This window comes from Terrapene carolina, unplaced genomic scaffold, assembly GCF_002925995.2.
Source record: "Terrapene carolina triunguis isolate 2854851 unplaced genomic scaffold, T_m_triunguis-2.0 Scaffold58, whole genome shotgun sequence".
Classification (NCBI taxonomy): domain Eukaryota; kingdom Metazoa; phylum Chordata; order Testudines; family Emydidae; genus Terrapene; species Terrapene triunguis.
This window is the reverse complement of record NW_020664409.1, coordinates 55,762,655-55,784,448: the sequence shown is the minus strand read 5'-3', so window position 1 is coordinate 55,784,448 and position 21,794 is coordinate 55,762,655. Positions and strand designations below refer to the sequence as shown.

General features: G+C 40.0%; 1 protein-coding gene across 1 annotated transcript in view; it reads right to left on the bottom strand.

Moving 5' to 3' along the window:
• CSPP1 (centrosome and spindle pole associated protein 1) overlaps nt 1–21,794 on the bottom strand; it is a 150,063-nt gene that overhangs the window by 41,705 nt on the left and 86,564 nt on the right. The window contains exons 18-23 of the mRNA XM_026659714.1: nt 19,596–19,748; nt 13,704–13,808; nt 10,581–10,647; nt 6,333–6,453; nt 4,362–4,507; nt 3,216–3,356 (exon numbers count right to left, since the gene is read on the bottom strand). Of these exons, the coding sequence (XP_026515499.1) occupies nt 3,216–3,356; nt 4,362–4,507; nt 6,333–6,453; nt 10,581–10,647; nt 13,704–13,808; nt 19,596–19,748 (733 nt within the window). The remainder of the gene's footprint in view (nt 1–3,215; nt 3,357–4,361; nt 4,508–6,332; nt 6,454–10,580; nt 10,648–13,703; nt 13,809–19,595; nt 19,749–21,794) is intronic.

The following is a 21,794-nucleotide window of genomic DNA, read 5'->3' as shown; positions in this document are numbered from 1 at the left end:
GCTCAGTGGTTTAAGCATTAGCCCGCTAAACCCAGGTTTGTTAGCTCAATCCTTGAGGGGGCCATTTAGGGATCTGGGGCAAAAATTGGTCCTGCTAGTGAAGTCAGGGGACTGGATTCAATGACCTTTCAAGGTCCCTTCCAGTTCTATGAGATGGGTATATCTCCATTTATTTATAAGAGTTGCATCAGCCACATTTTTTTTTTTATCTGTTGCTCCCCCAACAATGTTAGCAGAATCTCTAGAATTACTGTCTTTGCCTCTAGAGCCAACAGCAGTGTAATTTTCATTCTCTCTCTCGCTCTCTCTATATATATATATAGTATGAAAATAAATATATATATTCATATATCTCATTTCTTTTTCCCTTGAATGAGACAACAAGAAAAGCATTTTCACTGGAGAAAAAAGGAGTTGAATTTGATTCTGAGGAAGGTTAATTGGAAAATTAACAGAGAAAAGGCAAAGAACACATATTTCTCTTGTCCAGAACTACAGAGTAGGAAGTGACAGTAACAGACTATAAGTAAGTGTAAAATAGAAGATGGAAAATGAAAGTCACAAGACAAAGGAGGACAAAGAACTGGTGGGCTGGGGAGAATGTCCTCTACAAGGACCATGAAGCAGCTTAAAAATAAAGAGATTTCCCAGAATTGTGCTCAGGGTTCAGTTACTTGTGTGCGAATCTAAACTGCCCTGGAAAAGGGAACATCTGGCTTTGTTCAGATTAATGTAATTTAAAACTACATTATCCATTCAGAATTGGCAAGAGATGAAATTGACAATCTGTACTCAAATTAATGGAATGAGTCAAAATTGTCTTTCATAGCTGGCAAAGCACACTCCTCCAGATAAATCAGAGCCTTCTCAAAGGCAATGTGGCCTGTTAATCAGAAACTTAATCTGATTGGGAAAATATTACAGTTCAAAAGATCCCTGCCCCAAGGTGGTCACAATTTAGGACAAGAAGTGTATTTTTATATACATTTGTTTTTTATACACTGTATATAAAAGTTATAGTGTACATGAACACCAGAAAAGCCTGTCACAGAAAGAACAAACCCAAGAAATATTCATCATCTTCCTCATTAATGCATAACATATTTTTAGCTCATCACGCAATAAACACACAACTTTTGTCCTTCAGGATCAATTCGGTCACCCTTAGTCATATTGGGATGACTTGTAGAGTAAGATACTATCCAGGTCTCCTAGGACAGTTGCAAAAGAACTATTTTTCCCAACAAAAGCTACAAGTGGCAGGAATACTAAAGCCTTTACTAGCATTTATTCCAAACTTTTAGCAACTGGAACTGTAGTTCAGTAAGAAACTCCAAATTGCAATTTTTATGAGAAGGGCTTCTCCCCAGGAGCTGAACTGGACAAGTTTGGGCAGATAGATAAGTAACAGCTTGCCTGTGATAATACGCCTTGCATTCCAGAATCTGAGCATTCTTTACAACAAAAAGTCTCTAGTTTTTATGGTGGCAAAATAACCTCCAAAATTGTGAAGCAAATGCCATTATGTCTACCTGAGTCTTCAGAGATCTTGAAACGACAGCTATGGCACAGGTGAAAACTGCTCCATTCACCTGAATGGACATTTTCTCTGAACATTACTGATAGAAATGAATGTCAACAATGTTAACTAACTAAAATATGTAAGAAAGAAAGATGACATTTAGATGATGTCACTGAATCCACAGTATGAAACAAAGAGTGATTATTATGTTATGACGACCTGTATCCAATCTACTGCAGGCAGCACTCATTCTGGCATTTCAAGTAAGTGGAGATTTGGTGTAGATGCAGAATTTGTGAGATTACTACTTGTTTTTCAGGTAGGGTCTTCTTCCCTCTTTCATGAAGGCTGTAGCCTCAAAACTACCACCATGCAGGAAATAAAGTCTATACTAATTTAGTCTTTCTAGCTGTATGTATCTAGCGATCTTAGGGCATTCTATAGTGCCCCTCAGTGTAGTATTTAATTGCTTCCCAAGTCAATTAGATCTGTATAGCAAAGCTTCTAGTGTACTTCATAGGTCTTTTGCTCTTCTCCCTTCTCTGTTAGAGGAAGGTCTAATCCGGATCTCTCTTGTTTTTATCTGTTTCTCTCGTTCTTTCTTTTTCCCAATTAACCCAGTTATGCTGAGGAGGATTTTGCAACATTGCCTGAAAGTGGTCAGACCCTGAAAGCTCATTCCACAGCTAAAATTTCTCAGAGTACAATTTGACTTCAATGCTCATGTGTTTTGTCAACTGCATTTTTACAGAGAAGGTCAACTGTTGTAGGGCATCATGGAATGGAGAAGTGGTCACTTATGAAGCTGCATCCTAACCCACTGATGGCTTTGAAGATAAGACCCAAGGTACTGAAATGGCAGACGATTGGTTCAAAGACGTTTTGTATTATTGCATACAGAAAATGAATGACGGTGAAAAAGTTAATTTACCTAACAAGAAACAGAGACAAATCCTCCATTGAATTTCAATGGAGTTATGACAATTAACACCAGCTAAGGACCTGCCCCACTGTCTTCAATACTCCAAAAGGGGACCTGCAGTGTAAGGCTATCTTAGTTGCTACATCTGACATGGGGCTTCTATGACAATGGCTGGTTTTGAGACTGAAAACAGCAGAACTTTGTCTTCACTAATCCTCAGCATATTTCTTGTTCAAAAGTCAGAGACACATTATTAGCTATACTAACTTCAGTCTAAATAATTCTTGGTTTCCAAAACTATCTGTGATGAGTGTGGAAGTATTGTTGCCTTGCAGAACTAATCTGCTAATGACTGAAGACCATCTTCAGTCACTTCTGTCAAACTCATCTTCCAGAAAGGGAAGCTATTTACGACTCTTTAGATTTTAAGAAACAGGAACTGCCCTAAACTTCTGCTATATTTTTTAAAATAATCATGAAATCACAATAAAATTACTCCCAAAGAACCAAGGGGAAGCATCCACTCTAACAACGGAAGTGCAGATAGAAAGACTGGCTTTTTCTTTATTATGTAGTATTAAAATATATAGAACTTCAACAGTAGCTTTACCTTTCTGTTTTCCAACAAATTATTGTGAACCTGCATGCATTCTTCAGAGCAAGCCAATGAGTTAAAGGAAATTTAAAACTATAATTGAGGATTATTACAGTTATATCAAAAACAAAGCCAATAAAAATACATTTCATTCTCTCAAGTCACTCTTTTCTTACCTTCTGCATCCCTCCTCATTTTCATTCTGTTGAGTTTCTTCCGCTGCGCTCTTAGCAATGCCTGCTGTTGAATCTCTAAGGTTTGATCATCTTTTGGGGGATCAGGGTACATATATCTCAAGTCTGCTCGTGTTTCTGAATCTGTTGCATAGATTGTGAATTTTAAATTTCATCACAACACTATTTCAGAAACATTTACTTTAAAAATGGGAACTACATGCATTTAAAAGCACTAGGACTATCAAAACTAATAATGGCAAAAAAAAGTGGATGGCTTGTAATAATATGTTAAAATACCACTTTATAAAAAAAATTCATAGATGGCGGTAAAGTGTATCAAATGAAAAAAATAACTAAGCAACTTCAATTTGCCAGAAAACAAACAAACCCAAAGACCGTAACAATGTATAAATACCTGGGATGGTTAGTAGTGGTTGGATTAGGAGTTTCAATGATTCTATGGTAATGACAACAACTAAGGGTTGACACAGTGAATTTTGATTGTGGTGATACTTCTTTTGGTTAATAAGAAAGCACAGATATGTCAGGTGTAAACTGCTGTCAGACACGGAGGGTGGGATTTCAAAAGTGCCTAAATTATTTAAGAGCACAAATCCTGTAGACTTTCACTGGGACTTGTGCTCCAAAGCCACTTTGGGATTTTCAAAAACACCTCTCAGCACCTTTACGTGAATGGATCATTACACACAAAAGTGCATTAAAAAGCTGCTGAAACATTCGTATGCTTTCCTGTTTAACGGAAGTTAAGTATATCATCATTTTGGGGAACCAAAATATTTTGCATTGCAAATTGATATACATGCTCCACAAAAACAACACAGAATGTGTTCTACAATGCCACTAAAAACATTCCAAGGGGCTGTTTTAGCAGCCAGGAATGAGCTGGATATAGTGGTTCCCTGGCTATACTACTTATGCCATGGTGTAGCAGGCAGTGGACTCCTCAGCTCACTAGTTAAACCAGAATGCCAGTAGAAAAGAAGATACAGTGAGGGCCAGGACCCTATCCATAGTGTTTGTGTTAAGGGCAACTGTGAGAAGGATTACTGAATTTTCTTCTAAATGCTAGGAAATGATTAAGAGATGCAAATAAACCTCCAATCAGAAAGGATAAAATCCACTTGCCTGTGTATTTAAGTTCATTGAACTCCCTGATATTCTGAACATTGACAGGGTCAGCTGCACCCTTTGATGAAGGTCGCCTGACTGGAGCTTGCATCCGAAGCCTGGCCATCTCAAATACATCCATTACATTTTTCTCTCTTTTCCTGCTTGAAAAGTTTGTAAACCAAACATTCAGTGTCACTAACAGTTCCTCATTCACAACTTATTTGAACATGTCACTCAGTATTACTCCAAGTGAAGACTATTACTTGGATATTGTATCCTGCCACTCAAAGAATAAAACTATTTGAAATTTGAACACAGTTTTAAAAATAATTAAATTTCTTTGTGCATTACAAATGGAGGCAATGTGGTATCTAAGTTCACACTGATGACATGGAAATGAGCTGGATGGTCCTATGATTACTATGTGATGAGATTTGCAAATAATCAAAACATAAAAGAAGGATAATGCAAAATTCATTTATTTAACCAGTGCAGTTCTAATCATTTATGTTAGTATAGTTATATAGTACACTAGTAAATGTTCTGTGGTATATTTTTGTAATGAAGTATTCATAACAACATACCTCTCTACAACAGTAGGCTATTATACAGACACTGCTGGCTTTGTACACACATTATGGCCTGAGGAAAAAGGACTAGTGAAATGTGAATTAGCAAGATTCTAGTGTATGTCTGAAGGAATGTAAACACTCAACAAACCAAAAAAAAAAAAAAACAAGAAGCTATTTGTTGGGTCAAGTATTTTCTATATTTAAGACATACAAAAGGAGAAATCTATTATTTCAATTTAAATTCAGATGAAATGATAACTAGCATCAGCAATGTACAACAGTAGACGTAAGAACTAATGTTGGAGTTGTATTTTCCGGGTGCAAACACGTGCTTTACTGCAAGAAATGGAAACTGGAGCCCAGCTGGCATCAGAGACTTATATTTTCCCCTTAAACTCTTAGGTTTAGAAAGCAATGGATATAGATAATAACCAACTGGATAATTCCTTTGAAAAAACATATATTAATGAAATTCATAGATAAGGCCAAAAGCGACCACTATGATCATTTAGTCTGGTCTCCTGCATTATACAGACCATTGGACTTCACTGAATTAATTCCTGTTTTAACAAGAGCGTATATCTTTTTAGAAAACATGTAATATTTGAACATTTCCAGTGAAGGAGAATCCACAACCACCTTAGGTGAACTGTTCCAATGGTTAATTACCCTTATTGTTAAAAATTTGCTCCTTATTTCTAATCTGAATTTGTCTTGCTTCACCTTCCAGCCATGGTATCTTCTTCTACTTTTGCCTACTAGACTGAAAAGCTCTTCATTATCAAATTTCCTTTTCCCCACATAAGTATTTAGAGACTACGATCCTGTCAGTCCTTAACCTTCTCTTTGACAAGTTCAACTGATTAAGCTCCTTGAGTCTTTCACTATAGCTCATGTTTTCCAACTGTTTAATTGTTGTGGCACTTCTCTGAACCCTCTGAAATTTACAACATCTTTCTTGAATTTTGGTCACCAGAACTGGACACAGTATTCCACCAGTGGTCACACCAGTGCCAAATACAGGAGTAACAGAACCCCTTGTTATCCTGCCAGATATTGCCATTTATACGTCCAAGGATTGCATTAGCCCTTTTGGCCACATCACACTGGAAACTCATGTTCAGCTGATTATTCACTCTGACCCACGAGTCTTTTAGATTCACTGCTTCCCAGAATAGAGCTCCCTATCTTGTAAGCATGGACCACAGAACACCCTAAATTATGCATTTTGCAGGGTGTCATGCTCAACAATGTAATGCTGTATTATAAAAGAGTTTGAACATTTTGTATGCAAGTTTAATCCCATAACTGTTTTCATATTTTTGCTTTTGCTCAAGTGTGTTCTGGCAGGTTAATATAGCTTTAGGCATAGTGCAAGAACTGGCTTTAGAAGTGTGTATTTAAAAAATCTCACCTTGTAGTGGCTACATCATCATCACTGGCTACACTGAGCAATTGTTCCTGAAGTCGCCGCTCTTCACTTCGGAGCTGTTTCCTCATCTCTGACAGCTCATTTATCACATTCTTTCTTTCCTCTGGAATTTAACATAGATAATTAAAAAAAAAAAAAAAAGTGATAGAGGAACACTATTTGTTTTGGCCACTTCAGAAATCTAAAGTGTAAAAATACGTTGATTGTTGTTAAAACTAAGATAATACATATAATAAAAATGCAGGAATGTCAGTTTGTGTGTTACTTTGAAGCCTAAAATGTCTGTAGAGTCAGTGCAAAGCTATGGGAATAGCTACAAGCATGGTCAAGAGCCCTTCTTGTTCAGAATACTACCAGGTTCAATCACCACTGGGTTTTGAAGTCTGTTACTGTCCAATTTTTAAGTACCCAGTCATTCTGACTGTACAAATTACACACATGCCACAGCAAGGCATGTATCTATGCCATGCCAAGAGTCCTAGACCATTGTGATACCAGAAGTAATTCAACCAACCACCCTTACTCTACAGCTAATTTGCATACAACAATTTCATTGGTTATATGATGGAGACTGCACAGATGGTGGATTGCCTGGCCCAATTGCCACAGTTCTTCAAAACCGCCAACACAACACAACAAGCAAACACAATAACCCTAAAACACAGTCCCTCAAGCAGCACACCCCTTATTTGTCACGCACACAAGCCAACACAAAAGTCCCAGTACAATCCCCCCCAAACATAAATCAACACAACCACCCTCACAACATAACCAGCACATACAATAACCCCAAACATCACTCTGAAGACTAGAATGTCTGTTGAGACCATGTGAAGAGAGGGAAACAGCTACAAGCATTGTTGAGAGCTCTTTGTATTTAGAATATCACCAGATTCAATCCCATCACTGGGATTCACAGTCTATCATGGTCCAATTTTTAAGTTCTCAGCCATTATTGGCTTTTTTACAAATATGACTTTATGATCAACCCCATGCAACAGCACAGGCTTTCAGCTACAGTACTAGTGATATCAACATGATCAAGATGCAGCCTTTTATACATTTTAAATTAGTATAGATTTTATATTTAGAGACATCCCAAGGAACCGATTACAGAGTTGTAAGAGGCATCCAAGATTAACAATCAGAAATGTCCCATCTTGTATAAGCCGGGGGGGAAGGGCGAGAGAAGATACAATTTGATTAGACCAGCAAGCAATAGTTTCTCCCCCAGCATCCTGATTGACTTTGGGGTTAGGAGAAAGGACAGCTACTATTTTCTTAACCGTGACATGCCCTCCCTGCTCCATGTGGAGTCTGGTTAGTGAAAGGTAGGGCCTGGAAGCTGTGCCAGGAGGGCTGGGACCTTGCGTCTCTATCTTTTGGACTGCCACTGGACAGGTAACAGGCAAAATTAGCTTTTTGTTCATTCTGCCTCCCCCTGGGATTTAGGAGACTCCTTCAGAGCTAAGGTCACTGTCTTCGTCACCCAATTTTTAGCATATTTCCTCCCTCCCAGCCCCCAAAAATATCTAGTGATTACACTGGTTTGCTGTGGATCTGGCCAAACTCTTTTTTTCTGGTCAGGAAGGAATTTTACCACATGCAGAGGTGTTCAGTTCATGGCATGCTAAGTGTCAGGGCCCAACTCTTGGGATAGATCTGAGAATGGAGCCCAGAAGGCTGCAAAACTAGACCATACATTGCTTGCAGCAAAGATGCATGGTCATTAAGTCTCAAGCATTAGCATGAGGTCTCAAGCACAAGCATTAGCTCCTATGTATCCTCATTTCTCACATGAGGGCTGGGCTGAACCTTCTGGTTAGGGCTAGGATAAGGATAGCATTCTCTCTCATTTGGTGTTCCTCTACACTGTACCCAGTCAAACCCCTGTTACTATGGTTAGCTACTAAAAGTTGCAAACCAGTACTTAAAGCCTTCCTCTTTATGTTGTGTCTTAATTGCCTACCTGATCCGACCTGATCAAAGTAAAAATTTCAGCAGGCTCTAAAAGACTATGGATCAGATTTTTAAAGGCATTCAGACACCTAGAAATACAGAGAGGCACCTAATCCCCATTACACCCACATGTATCTGAAAATCCCATTAAGCACCTATCTGCATCTCTAGGCACCTACATATCTTTTAAAATGCAGCCCTGTGTTCTTAATATAAAGTAAACAAAGTGTCTTTGCAGCGAATAGCTTATAACGGAATGTATATACATAACATGAGTAAAGACAGCTAATTGTAAAGGAGAACAGTGGAGTGACAAAACAAAGGGAGAGAAAACACAGCTCTTCAGAGCTAGCTCTTGAATGAGGCCTGGTCTAGCTATATCACTCAAGGCTATGAAAAATTTCATGCCCTGTGTGATATAATTAAGTCGACGCAACTCCCACTACAGATGCAGTGAGGTCAATAGTAGAATTCTTATGTCAACCTAGCTACTGTCTCTTGAGGGGCTGGATTTACTACAGCAATGGAAAAAACCCTTCTGTCACTGTACTAAGTCTCTACACTACAGCAATGTAGCTGCAGCTTGCCACTGTAGCACTTGTAGTGTAGACATTCCCCCAGTACATATGTACAAAGAATGATGTGATTATAAAGTGATTATTGGCTTGAGTTTGGCACAGCCACATTACTCAAGTGGTGAAACCACAGTGAGTTACACAGCTCATCTCAAACAAGAACCTTATCAGACCACCTTGTACTCTACATATGCCTCAGATTTTATAGAAAAACAGATTTGAGAGAGATTTTAGACGTGCCCTTAAACTATTTTTAATCCTTCCAACTGCAGAGTTATGTGATCTTACATATAATGGGCCAAATTCTCTACTGGGTTACATATGTGTAAGTCATTTACACCAGGGCAAATTAGTTGTAAAATAGTATCAAATTAAATAGTATCAATTCACACCCACTTTGTGCTGGTGTAAATGATTGCACAAGGTGTAGGGCAAGAGACTGTCTCAGGGACTCCAAATTCTATAAAACTCAGAAGAAGAGAAAATATACAGTTTATAAATGGAAAAATGTATTGGGAACAAGAACGACAGAAATCACAAATGAAAAACCCTACTCGCTATTAGATAGTCTAGTCTACTTCTGCCAGTGGAGGACTGTTCCCTACAGTAATTCTGGAGTGCTATGCTCACTGTAGTCGCAACTGTCCCAAATAAGGATTCTAGCACCTTCTACTGGAAGACAATCCTACTGTCTAACCCAGTGGTTCTCAACCAGGGGTACGTGTACCCCTGGGAGTACTCAAAGATCTTCCAGGGGGTACTTTATACAAACTAACACGGCTGCTACTCTGAAATCTAGATCAGTGTTTCTCGACTTGGGGCTTGCAGCCCTGGGAATGGTCATGGGATGGGTTTAGGGGGATTGCAAATGCAGGGCTGGCATCAGGAGGTGGCAAGTAGGGCAATTGCCCAGGGCCCCACAACATAGGGCCCCCCCAAAAAACTAAGTTACATGCTTCAGCCCCGGGCGGCAGGACTTGTGAGACAAGGCTCACAAGTAAAAACAGGCCCAAGTATCACACTGAAATGTAAGTACAATGTTTATATTCCAGTTGATTTATTTTATAATTATATGGTAAAAATGAGAAAGTAAGCTGTTTTTCAGTAATATGTGCTGTGACACTTTTGTATTTTTAGGTCTGATTTTGTAAGCAAGTAGTTTTTATGTGAGGTGAAACTGGGGGTACTCAAGACAAATCAGACTCCTGAAAGGGGTACAGTCATCTGGAAAGGTTGAGAACCACTGGTCTAACCAATCTCACTACCAAGAAAATTTCTTTATAACCAGCACAAATTTATTTTCTTTATTTCATAACAGTAGCCCTAGTTATACTCATATCATGTTCTACCCTAAAGCAGAAGCATGATTAATATTAATGTGCTAATACCATGCAAACAAATGCATTTTCTTACATGAGACTTCTTTAAATTAAGGATGATTTTCAAAATAAATTGCCAATATCTGAAAACAAAAGATCAACAATTTTTCCACTAGGGTATGTGAAAAAAATGTTTGTTAGAAAAAATTCAAATAAAAGTATTTGCTGATATCTTTGGGATCTAAAAGTGTCGGAGTTTCTCTCTCCACAAGATAATTACAGTCAATATCAGAAAAGAAGACAACAGAGAAAGAGGAGATTAACATATATAAAGGTGTATATTAGTTATGCTATCATGCAATAAAGAGAATACCAACCATATGCACGCATCTGGTTTCTTCTAGCTGGGACTGGAGGAGACAGAACTCTGGATTGTGGAATATCCTAACAAATATAACAAATATGTCATTTTCATACTTAACAGTAAGTAAGCACTTCAGACAGATGAGAAATTAAAAAGTACTGAACCTAAAAATATCTAGTGCCTGATCATACTGAAACTACTGGCAGAATGAGGGAGAGAGAATGAGAATCTGACAGTCTCTAGTCATCTCTATTACTTAAAAAATCTGCTATTTAAATACATACTAAAATCACCATCATCATTTATTTGTACTGTGGTAATATCCAGAAGTCCCTGTCAAGGACTACCAAGGCCCAACTGTGCTAGATGCTGCACAAACCTATGAATAAAATCAGACCCTGTCCCAGAGAGCTTGTTAGAGAAGCTTCTGGATTGGGACTCAAAAGGCACTGAGGGCTAAGGAACTGACCCACATGGACTATGCTGTAACTTACTGTTCTCCATGTTAACTAAGGATTTTCTACACTGTGTTCCAGACATCTAATAAACCCTCCTGCTTTTACAACATTGGCTGAGAGTCACTCCGCACCCCGTTGGGTGTGTAACTCCCTCAGGTGCCCCACTCAGTGGACTCACTGAAGGGAACTCATGGCGTGAAGTAGTGATGCTGAAGGCTCTGAGGTTTGGTGCCAGGAGGCAGTGAAGCCAAGTGGATTGCCCTAGTGAGAATGTGACCCTAACGGGTTGGCACATTGAAAGTGTCCTCCCAAGGACTGTTCCAGATCTGTGCAAGAGCATCCGTGACAGATGTGAAGGAGGAAACTGATATTACCTGTTAAGAAATAACTTATCTGTACAGGAAAATATGCATCCAAGCTCTTGATGTAAAATATATTCTATTGAACACTGAATTAGTTTAAGACTTTCAGTTCTCTTTATACCTTGACACACATGGGTACAAAAGCAACCATCGCTCCATGGATAAGTGTTACCTCAACCATGAAAACTAATGTCAAGTTCTTCTTTGAGAGAGCAGATAATATAACTCCATCAGGAGCTCTTTAATGACCTGAAAATCAAAAAAGAATCCTACAAAAAAGAGGAAACATCGACAAATTGCTAAGGATGAGTACAAAAGAACAGCATGAGCAAACATGAACAAAATCAGAATGCCTAAGGTACAAAATGAGTTATACCTAGCAAGGATTATAAAAAGCAATATGAAGAAGTTCTAGAAATAAAAGCAAGAGAAAGATGAAGAAAAGTGTAGGACCTCTATTTAGCAGGAAAGAAGAGAAAACAGACAACATCAAGAAGACTGAGTGATGCCTATTATGCTTCAGTCTTGACTAAAAAGATAAATTAATATTGACAACAAGGGATAATGAACACAAGCCAAAATAGTGAAATTATAGGTTGAAGAATATTTAGATAAATTAAATGTCTTGAAGTCAGCAGGACCTGATGAAATTTCACTCGAGGGTACTTAAGGAACTAGCAGAAGCAATCTCGGAACAATTAGTGATTATCTTTGAGAACTCACGGAAGACGGGTAAGATTCCAAAAGACTGGAGAAGGGCAAACATAGAACTTATCTTTAAGAATGGGAGCAAAGAGGACCCAGGGGATTATGCACCAGTTACCCTAACTTCAATACCTGGAAAGATACTGGAACAAATTATTAAACAATCAATTTGTAAGCATCTAGAGAATTGTGGGATGACAAGAAATAGTCAACATGGGTTTGTCCGGAACAAAGCATGCCCAGCCAACCTAAATTTCCTTCTTTGACACGGTTATTGGTCTTGGATGGGGGAGGGGAAAGCTGCAGGTGTGATATATTTTTATTTTAGTAAGATTTTTTTATACAGTTCCACATGACAGTCTCATAACCACACTAGAGAAATGTGGTCTAGATGAAATCACTATAAGGTGGCTGCAAAACTGATTGAAAGACCATACTTAAAGAGTAGCTATCAATGGTTTGCTGTAAAACTGGGGAAGACATAGGTGGGGTTGCAGGGATCTGTCCTAGGTCCAATACTATTCAATATTTTCATTAATGATTTGGATAATGAAGTGGAGAGTATTCTTATAAAATCTGCAGATGATACCAATCTGGGAAGGATTGCTAGAATTTTGGAGGACAGGTTTAGAATTCAAAAGGACTAAGACAAATTAGAGGATTGGTCTAAATTCAGAAAGATTAAATTCAATAAATATAAGTGCAAAGTACTACACTTAGGAAAGAAAATCAAATGCATATCTACAAAAAGGGGAATAACTGGCAAGTGGTAGTACTGCTGAAAAGTATCAGGAGATTAAAAGCAGATAAACTAATGCAGTTGCACAAAAGGCTAATCTCATTCTGGGGTGTATTAAAAGGAATGCTGTATGTAAGAAATGGGAGGTAACTGCCCTGTTCTACTCAACACTGGTGAGGCCTCAGCTGGAGCACTGAGTGCAGTTCTGGGCACAGGCTTTAAGAAAGATGTGGACAAATTGGAGAGAGTCCAGAGGGGAGCAACAAAAATGATAAAAGGTTTAAAAAAACCTGGCCTATGAGAAAAGGTTAAAAAAAACGGCATAGTTAGTCTTGAGAAAAGAAGATTGGGGGACAGAGGTTGTGAAATCCTCATCATTGGAGGTTTTTAAGAACAGGTTAGACAAACACCTGTCAGGGATGATCTAGGATTATTTGGTCATGCCTCAGTGCAGGGACTAGATGACCTCCCAAGGTCCTTTCCAGTCCTATATTTCTGTGATTCTATGATGCAAGGGAGAACTTGAGAACTTACAACAAATGTCAGTTCAGAAGTAGGCTGCACTATCTTAGCAATAAAGGCATTCCATCATCTCAGTTATTGTCTATATATCTTACATAAAATAGAAAGGTGGTAGTGACCCCTTCAGAAAGAATATATCCAGAATACATTTAAGAATTTAGACAGAGCAGATGATTTTAAAAAAATACTTTAATATTCAAAAAGTTTGCACACCAAAGGTACAGCACTGGCTATGGCAAGTGCATCACAAATTGTTTGCACTGTTCTGTCAAAACTGCAACTGGCCACTGATATTTTCACACACTACCACTTGTACACTAATTATTAAGTTTGAAATAGAAGAATCATACTTGCGTGTAATAAGACATATGGCTTTCAACAGAAGGAGGCCTCTCGTCCTTCTGTAAGGACTTGTTCTGAAGAGCAGGAATGACAGGAGAAGGTTGCCTTGAAAACTGAAAATCAGGAAAATGTACAAGATTGTAACAAGTTTCCTATTAATGCTTAATAAATTATTATATTAAAAGGAGGAGCTGGCTAGAATAAAAGCTTATTGAAGCTTTTAATCCTTCATAAAATGCTTCTAATATATTCATTCATCAGCTGTATTTTAATATCATTTCATTTGCTTGGACTTTCTTTTATTTTATTTTTAGCATTTACATATTTTGCTTTCAATGTTTAACTATTTGTTTTAACAAAAATATTATACAGATAGTTGCCTTTTTTTGTTTCCATACAATCATGATAAAGATTTCAGCCTTTTGTAATTAGTTCTTAGATGCATTTTGTGTTGTACTTATAGAAATTACCTTTATAAAATTTATGCATGTTATAATTATTTAGTCATCATTTTTAAATCTTATAATTAACTAAGTCACATATCCTCTTTTTTTCCCTCTATTCAAATACCACATTTTTGTAAAATATTTCTCCAACACACACACATACAATGAAATTAATTTATGACAAATTGAGAATCTGTCTGTGTAATCTATGAATTCTGTGTGAGATCATGAACTCTCTGTATGTATCTTTATCAAGATCCAAACTCAGTTTTGAATGTACAGGCTTCTGCCTCCTCGGTTTCCCTCCCTGTTCAGATGACATTCCAAAGACTGGTGGCAAACAAACAACAAAAGAGGGTCATTGACTTAAAATGTTGAACCACTGAAATGTGATTGCTTTAGACAATAAGATAGCTCCTAACCAGGAGACCTGGTTTGTCACAGGAGAGGATGCCTTGGAGTCACCTGGGGAAGTTGGCAAGACTGGCAAGGGAGTTACCGGATAGAGAAGACTGGAAGCTTTTAAAAAGCGAGGAGTTAATTTATTTGCAGTCTTTGGCCATTTTTTTCCAGCTCAAGATAAGGGAGAACCAATCCAGTACACAGGGCCTGCATGAGACACTCCTGAACACAGATGGCTCGAAAGGGAGATTGGGTTTAGGATGTTTGTCGTGTTATATATGATCTGTACTCTCTTGTTCTTTGTCTGTTAATTAAAAGAGCAATAATGTGCTACATTTGGGGCAAAGCATCTGTTGTGAAGCAGATCACACACACAATCACATGCTTTCAGAGAGAATTAAACTATGAACCAGAACGCTCACACTTTGGGGAGGGATTCTGTGGTAGGGTGTGAGTCAAGGAAGTCTGAAAGGTCAGCAATACACACGAAAGGGGCTAGGCAACTAGACAGTGGGTTCTGCCTCTCAGGAGATGATGCTAGATAGCAGGCCTGTGCCTCAGAGCATCCCTATGGACTCCAAGATTGGGGCAGTGGCTGGATTTCCATTCAAATTCCAGAAGGCTTAAAGCACCTGGGAATCCAGAGGCTTGGATTCTCATCACAGCATGTGGTGGGAGGCCGGCAGGAGGCACCCGACTGGATCTGTGACATAAGCCAACTGTCTTTCACTTAGATAATGTCCACTATTATTAAATGTGGAGGATTTCTTACATCATTCAGGGCAGAGGAAAGGAATTGGGTAAGAATTTTAGACCCTAATCAATCAAATCTCAAATTTAAAAGGATGTTCTTAGGCCCATAATTTATCCTACTGTGTTCTTACTTGCATCTGTATCTCACCAAAAGGGTAGACCACGTACACCATGAAAGACTTAGTCCAACCAGGGAGCCTAGCCTACACAGTAGACTGGAGACACAAGACATCCCATCTATAACTGTCAGGAGGTACCACGGAGGTATTTCTGAATCAAGCTATTCTGGTTTTCAACTGTTTTGCTAAAAAAAAAATCAAAATTTTTCATAAGGAGAGACATTTTCTGATCAGTTATACTATGTGTATAGTAGTCCATTACCATGATGACTATATCAACAAGGCCAACTGACAACTCTCTGACTCAACCTTCCAAAAAACTCAAAGAAGAACCCATACCACAATTCATCCAGGAATTTAAGAATAGCATCAAATCCTTCCCCAAAAACTCAGAAAGACTCTACAACTTCATTCCCCACAAACCCACCTGAGGGACCTTCTACACACTTCCCAAGACACACAAACCAGGGAACCCAGGCAGACCCATCATATCTGGTCATGACACTCTGGCTGAAGGAATACTGGGACTCAGAGAAACCATCCTCTAACCACTCACCACGCAAATTGCCAGTTGCTTCAAAGACACAATCAACTTCCTCCAGAAATTCCACAATACTAACAGTCTCCCTCAGAACACCATCCCTGTCACCATGGATGTCAGTCCCCATATGTCAACATCCCTCACAATGATGGCATCGCTGCCTGCCTCAAATATCTACAAGAGAATAGATAACACTCAGATATCCACCCCAAACACAACACCAAATTTATCCATTTCATCCTCACCCATAATAATTTTACATTCAACAAACATTTTGTCCAAACCATGGGAACAGCCATGGGTATTTGGACAGCTCCCCAATTTACCAACTCTTCATGGGTCACATTGAAGGAAAAAATTTGGACATATGCACCACGAAACCAACGATATGCCTGGGATAGATCGATGATATTTTCATCCTTTGAACAGGCAACCTAAACTCGCTCATAGATTTCCACCACTTCAGCAACCACCAACCATCCATCAAACGCTGTCTAGCTCACTTCCACACTAGCATCAACTTCCTGGAAACCATGATCAGCTTCAGCAGTGGAACCCTACAGACAACTATATACAAGAAACCCACAGATCACCACACCTACCTTCACAGATCCAGTAACCACCCCAAACACCAAGAAATCTTATCTACAGCCACAGAATATGTTCTGAGGAGAAAGTCTGAGATATACACCTTAACACACTTAAAACCACCTTCACCAAACGAGGACACTTCACCAGAGACATAGATTACATTATAGACAGGGCCGGCTCCAGGCACCAGCCGACCAAGCACGTGCTTGGGACGGCACCTTGTAAGGGGTGGCCAATTTTCGGGTGGCGGGGTGGTGGCGCTCGGGTTTTTTTGTTTGTTTGTTTGTTTCGGCTGGGCAGCGCTCGGGGGTTGTTTGTTTTGGCGGCGTGGCGCTCGGGGGAGGGGGGGTGTTTTGGCGGCGCGGCGCTCCGGGGGGGGTGTTACAGCGGGGCGGGGCGGTGCTCAGGGGTGTTGTTTCGGCGGGGCGGCAGGGCGCTCGGGGGGGGTTGTTACGGTGGCGTGGCGCTCGGGGGGGTTGTTACAGTGGCGTGACGCTCGGGGGGTGTTTTGGGGGGCAGGGCTGGGGGGCGTTGTTACAGCGCAGCGGGGCGGCGCTCAGGGGGGGTTGTTACGGCGGAGCGGCGCTTTTTTTTTTTTTGCGCTTGGGGCGGCAAAAAAGTTAGAGCCGGCTCTGATTATAGAATGGGCCACCAAAATTCCCCAAAAGAACCTGCTTCCATATATTATTAAAACAAAACAAAACAAAAAACGCCAGCTTCTGACCACACATCCTTAGTTGTTACCTACCACCCCACACTGGAATCTATATAGGGTAACACAACCCATACTCAATGGGGACCACATCCTGAAAGAAATCTCTCTCAAAACCCACCTCTCCTGGTCTTCAAACAATCCCCCCTAATATCTCCAAACATCCTCAGAAACAAGCTCCGCACAGACCAGGACACACCAACTCAAAGCAGTAGCAGTCCCTGCCAGAACAACATATGAAAAAACCTACAGATCTATCTTCACTGCCACAAAGATCAACAACCCCCACAACACACCTTTCAATATTCATGGATCCTACACATGCCTATCACACATAGTGTACCTCATCCAGTGCAATAAATGCCCCAACAACCACTATGTGGGTAAAACGAGATAATCACTATGCTCTCAAATGAACTCATGCAAAAAAATAATAAGACAAAAATACCTGTACCTCAGAATGACACCCTGTAACCCCCATATTCATCATTCATATTTGGTTGGAATATTTCATATAAAGCATGCCATGTAAGGTATCATACAAAAGGTACTGATCTGCTGAAACCTGTGGTTCTGTCCAAATATGTATATCATTAGTGTATATAAAGTTATGAGATTGTGCTCTATGGTTGTTACTGAAATATGCTGTAAGTTTGCTAGTGGCATGCAGAAGATCCCTGCCCACGTTGGTGTTGACCACCCGTTAATCAACTGTGTGACTCAACTATCCAAGCACCACACAATGGGAACTGCTTGATCACTGTGACTTGGGGGCTGCTTGTTCACTGTGACTTAGCAAAGCCAACCAGGACATGCCTGGCTAGTGTCTGCCAGGCACATGGGCCACGGGTATAAAATAAGGAACAGTTGCAGCATGAGGGGGCCTTTCTCCTCCCCCACCTATGCTGGAAACAACCAGGATGCTGATAACATGAAGATATCAGAGGAGACTGGTCCAGGATTCAGGAGGGAAGTCTGTGCATTAAGGCCTTGAACATCCAGTGGGGTGAGAACATTGCTTGATCTAAATATTGTCTAGTGTGATAAAGTTTAAGATTTAGATTGTGCACTTATTTTTATTTTCTTTTTGGTAATATCATATTATGCCTACCACTTACAATCACTTAAAATCTATCTTTCTGTAGCTAATAAACCTGTTTTATATTTTACCAAAAACAGTATATTTTGCTTTAAGTGCTGGGGAACCTCTGCTTATTGTATAAAAGCTGATGCATGTCCTCTTCACATTGAGGGAGGGGCGGACTGGGTAATAAACTTATACTGGTCAGGCTTCTGACCAACGCAAGATGGTACAGCTCTGGGGTCCTAGGCTGGGGACCTGCGGGGGGAGTTGGCTGGTGCCTTTCTCTGTGTGATTCATGAGAGGCTTTGGATCCCTTCATGCAATTTAGCTGGGTGTGGGGCTCCACCTGCTGTTGTGATGAGTGATTAAAGCTCCCGGAAGGGTTTGCTGCTTGTCACTAGCAAAGCATTGTGAGAGACAGCCCAGGCTGGGGAGTTAAGGGAGCACAGCAGTACCCCAGTTCCAGGTTGTACCCTGGGGATCCTGTCACAGTGGGGTACCTCATCCAGTGCACTAAAATGCCCCAATAACAACCATGTGACTGAAACGAGACAATCACTATGCTCTTAAATGAACTCATGCAGAAAAATGACAAAAGACAAAAACACCATATTACCTGTGAGCAAACACTTTTCACAAAATGATCATTCTACATCTAACCTGTCAGTTCTCAAACTCAAAGGAAATAGGCTCATCTTTTTAAAGCATTGTGCAGAAGAGCTTAAATTCATAACTATGCTCGACACTAAAAATCATGGACTCAGTAAAAACACTGGATTTATGGCTCATTACAATAATCTGTAACCCACTAACTCTCCTTTGTCCTATGACTGCAGAGGTGTTAACTGCCCACTTCACCTGGAATCGTCTCTTGCAACGTGTTCATTTCTTATGATAAACAATCTGTTACATCTTGTATTTAGCTGTGAGACTCTAAGCACCTTTCCCAGATGTGAAGATCTCTGTGTAAGCTTGAAAGCTTGTCTCTTTCACCAACAGAAGTTGGTCTAATAAAAAACATTACCTCACCCACCGTGTCTCTCTGTGCATATACTAGACTTTTTTGTCAAAATTTCCCACCATTGCTGGTGTTGGTAGATATAAAGGGAGGACTAGTGAAGACAGGGCCTTCAGCAGCTGCTAGAAAACAGTTGCAGTTTATTACCATGATTCAATTTTTCTAGCAATTGTCTTACTAAAAATAAAATAGGACCATATGTTTAGACTTTAGAAAGTCCTTAAAGTGTACCACCTTTTTTTCCTCTTCCATCTTTGCTATTTTTTCTCGCTCATAATATTGTCTAAGTTGTTCATTCTGTTTTTCTTCCTCCTCTTTCCTCTGTTTTTCAGCCTCTTTTCGTCTTTCTTCAGTTAATCGAATTAGCTCTTCATTTTTTAATCTTTGCTGTAAAGAGAATATTGTTGGTGAAAAAAAAATAATAATCAATATTTTTAAAGGTTTTTTTATTTTGCTTGAAAAATTAAAATGATATACGAGTGGTAAATATGAATGGAAAAAACAACATAGAATCGGAAGGGACCTCAGGAGGTCATCTAGTCCAACCCCCTGCTCAAAGCAGGACCAATCCCCAGACAGATTTTTGCCCCAGATCCCTAAATTGCCTCCTTAAGGATTGAACTCACAACCCTGGGTTTAGCAGGCCAATGCTCAAACCACTGAGCTATCCCTCCCTCGCCCCCTGCAGATGATCTAATGAACAAAGTTTTCAAGTTAGAACTTTTGCCATACACCTCTAAAACATCTGAGGTGAAATCCTGGCTCCAGTGAAGTCAATGGCAGAACCCTCACTAACTTCAGAAAGGCCAGGATTTCACCTCGGATGCATTGGTCTCATTCAGAGCTAGATTGAGGCTCAGAGGCTTTTAAAACTCAGCCTTGAGTAAACAATGATACATAGATGTGCCACCCCCAGTGGAGCCTCAAAAATAAATTGTTGCTCAGTCAAAATTCTTCCCCTGCTCCTGGAGGAAAGTTGCAACAATACTTTACAGGGTGCAGTTTATTTCCCTCATTATACCAGCCCACCTCTGTTAGTTAATCTGCTGAGAGAGACTGAGACAAGACTCCCATCCCCACCCCACCAAATTGCTCATAAATGGGAGCAAGGGGGCAGAATCTTGAACGCTGGGATTGTGGTCTATGCCACGCCCTAGCCTATGATCTACATAGGTTTTACACAGCCATGCAGAGGATTAGAGGAGGTGTTACTTCCCTGCACAGCGACATAACATAAGGTCACAAGCTATCTATCCCAAGTTAACTATGGAAAGAAATACAATCAAATTAATTCAGCTTTTTAAAACTGAAAAATACATCTAAGCTTTTTATTTTGAATTACATTAAAATTGCACACCGCGATAACAATTTTCATTACCACTTGTTTCAGGGCAAACGTCAAGAAATTACCACTTTTTTTCAAAAATAAGTATTCCAGCCTTGTCCAAAGGAACATTGACAACTTTTTTTTTTTTAAAATCATGCTTCATCTGCAATATTTCCCCCTACTACATTTATAAGTATTTCCAAAGTCTTCTACAACTAAAAGATTAGAGAAAAAATACTTCCCTATGTTTCAGTTTGTTTACTTGGTGAATTTGACAGTAGTCTGCATTCCCCTTGTATGATCAATCTCCTCTGTGCTAACACAGCAGCAGGTGAAAGGAAAAAATATGTTGTGTGACAAAGTTCCTCCTCTATCTTGGTGGGTCCTGCGCTTATTGGCGGATTTTCTTGCCTCAGAGATTCACCATGTGGGTTGGGGAACAGCCCAGAGACCTTCCCCTCTGGGAGAACCCACAGTCCAGGTCAATTGGGAGGTTTGAGGGGAACCCAGGCCCACCCTCTACTCCGGGTTCCAGCCCAGGGCCCTGTGGACTGTAGCTGTCTATAGTGCCTCCTGTAACAGCTGCATGACAGCTACAACTCCCTGGGCTACTTCCCCATGGCCTCCTCCAAACACCTTCCTTATTCTCACCACAGGACTTTCCTCCTGGTGTCTGATAACGCTTGTGCTCCTCAGTCCTCCAGCAGCACACCCTCTCACTCTCAGCTCCTTGCACCTCTTGCTCCCAGCTCCTCACACTCCCACCACAAACTGAAGTGAGCTCCTTTTTAAAACCCAGGTGCCCTGATTAGCCTGCCTTAATTGCTTCTAGAAGCTTCTTCTTAATTGGCTCCAGGTGTCCTAATTAGCCTGCCTGCCTTAACTGGTTCTAGCAGGTTTCTGATTACTCTAGTGCAGCCCCTGCTCTGGTCACTCAGGAAACAGAAAACTACTCATCCAGTGACCAGTATATTTGCCCTCTACCGGACTCCTGTACCCCACTGGTCTGGGTCTGTCACAGTTCTTAAAATAAGAAAACAACTGTAAGACCACAAAAACTGACATTAGGCCCAGAGATAGGCTTAATACTTGACTATATTTCAGCT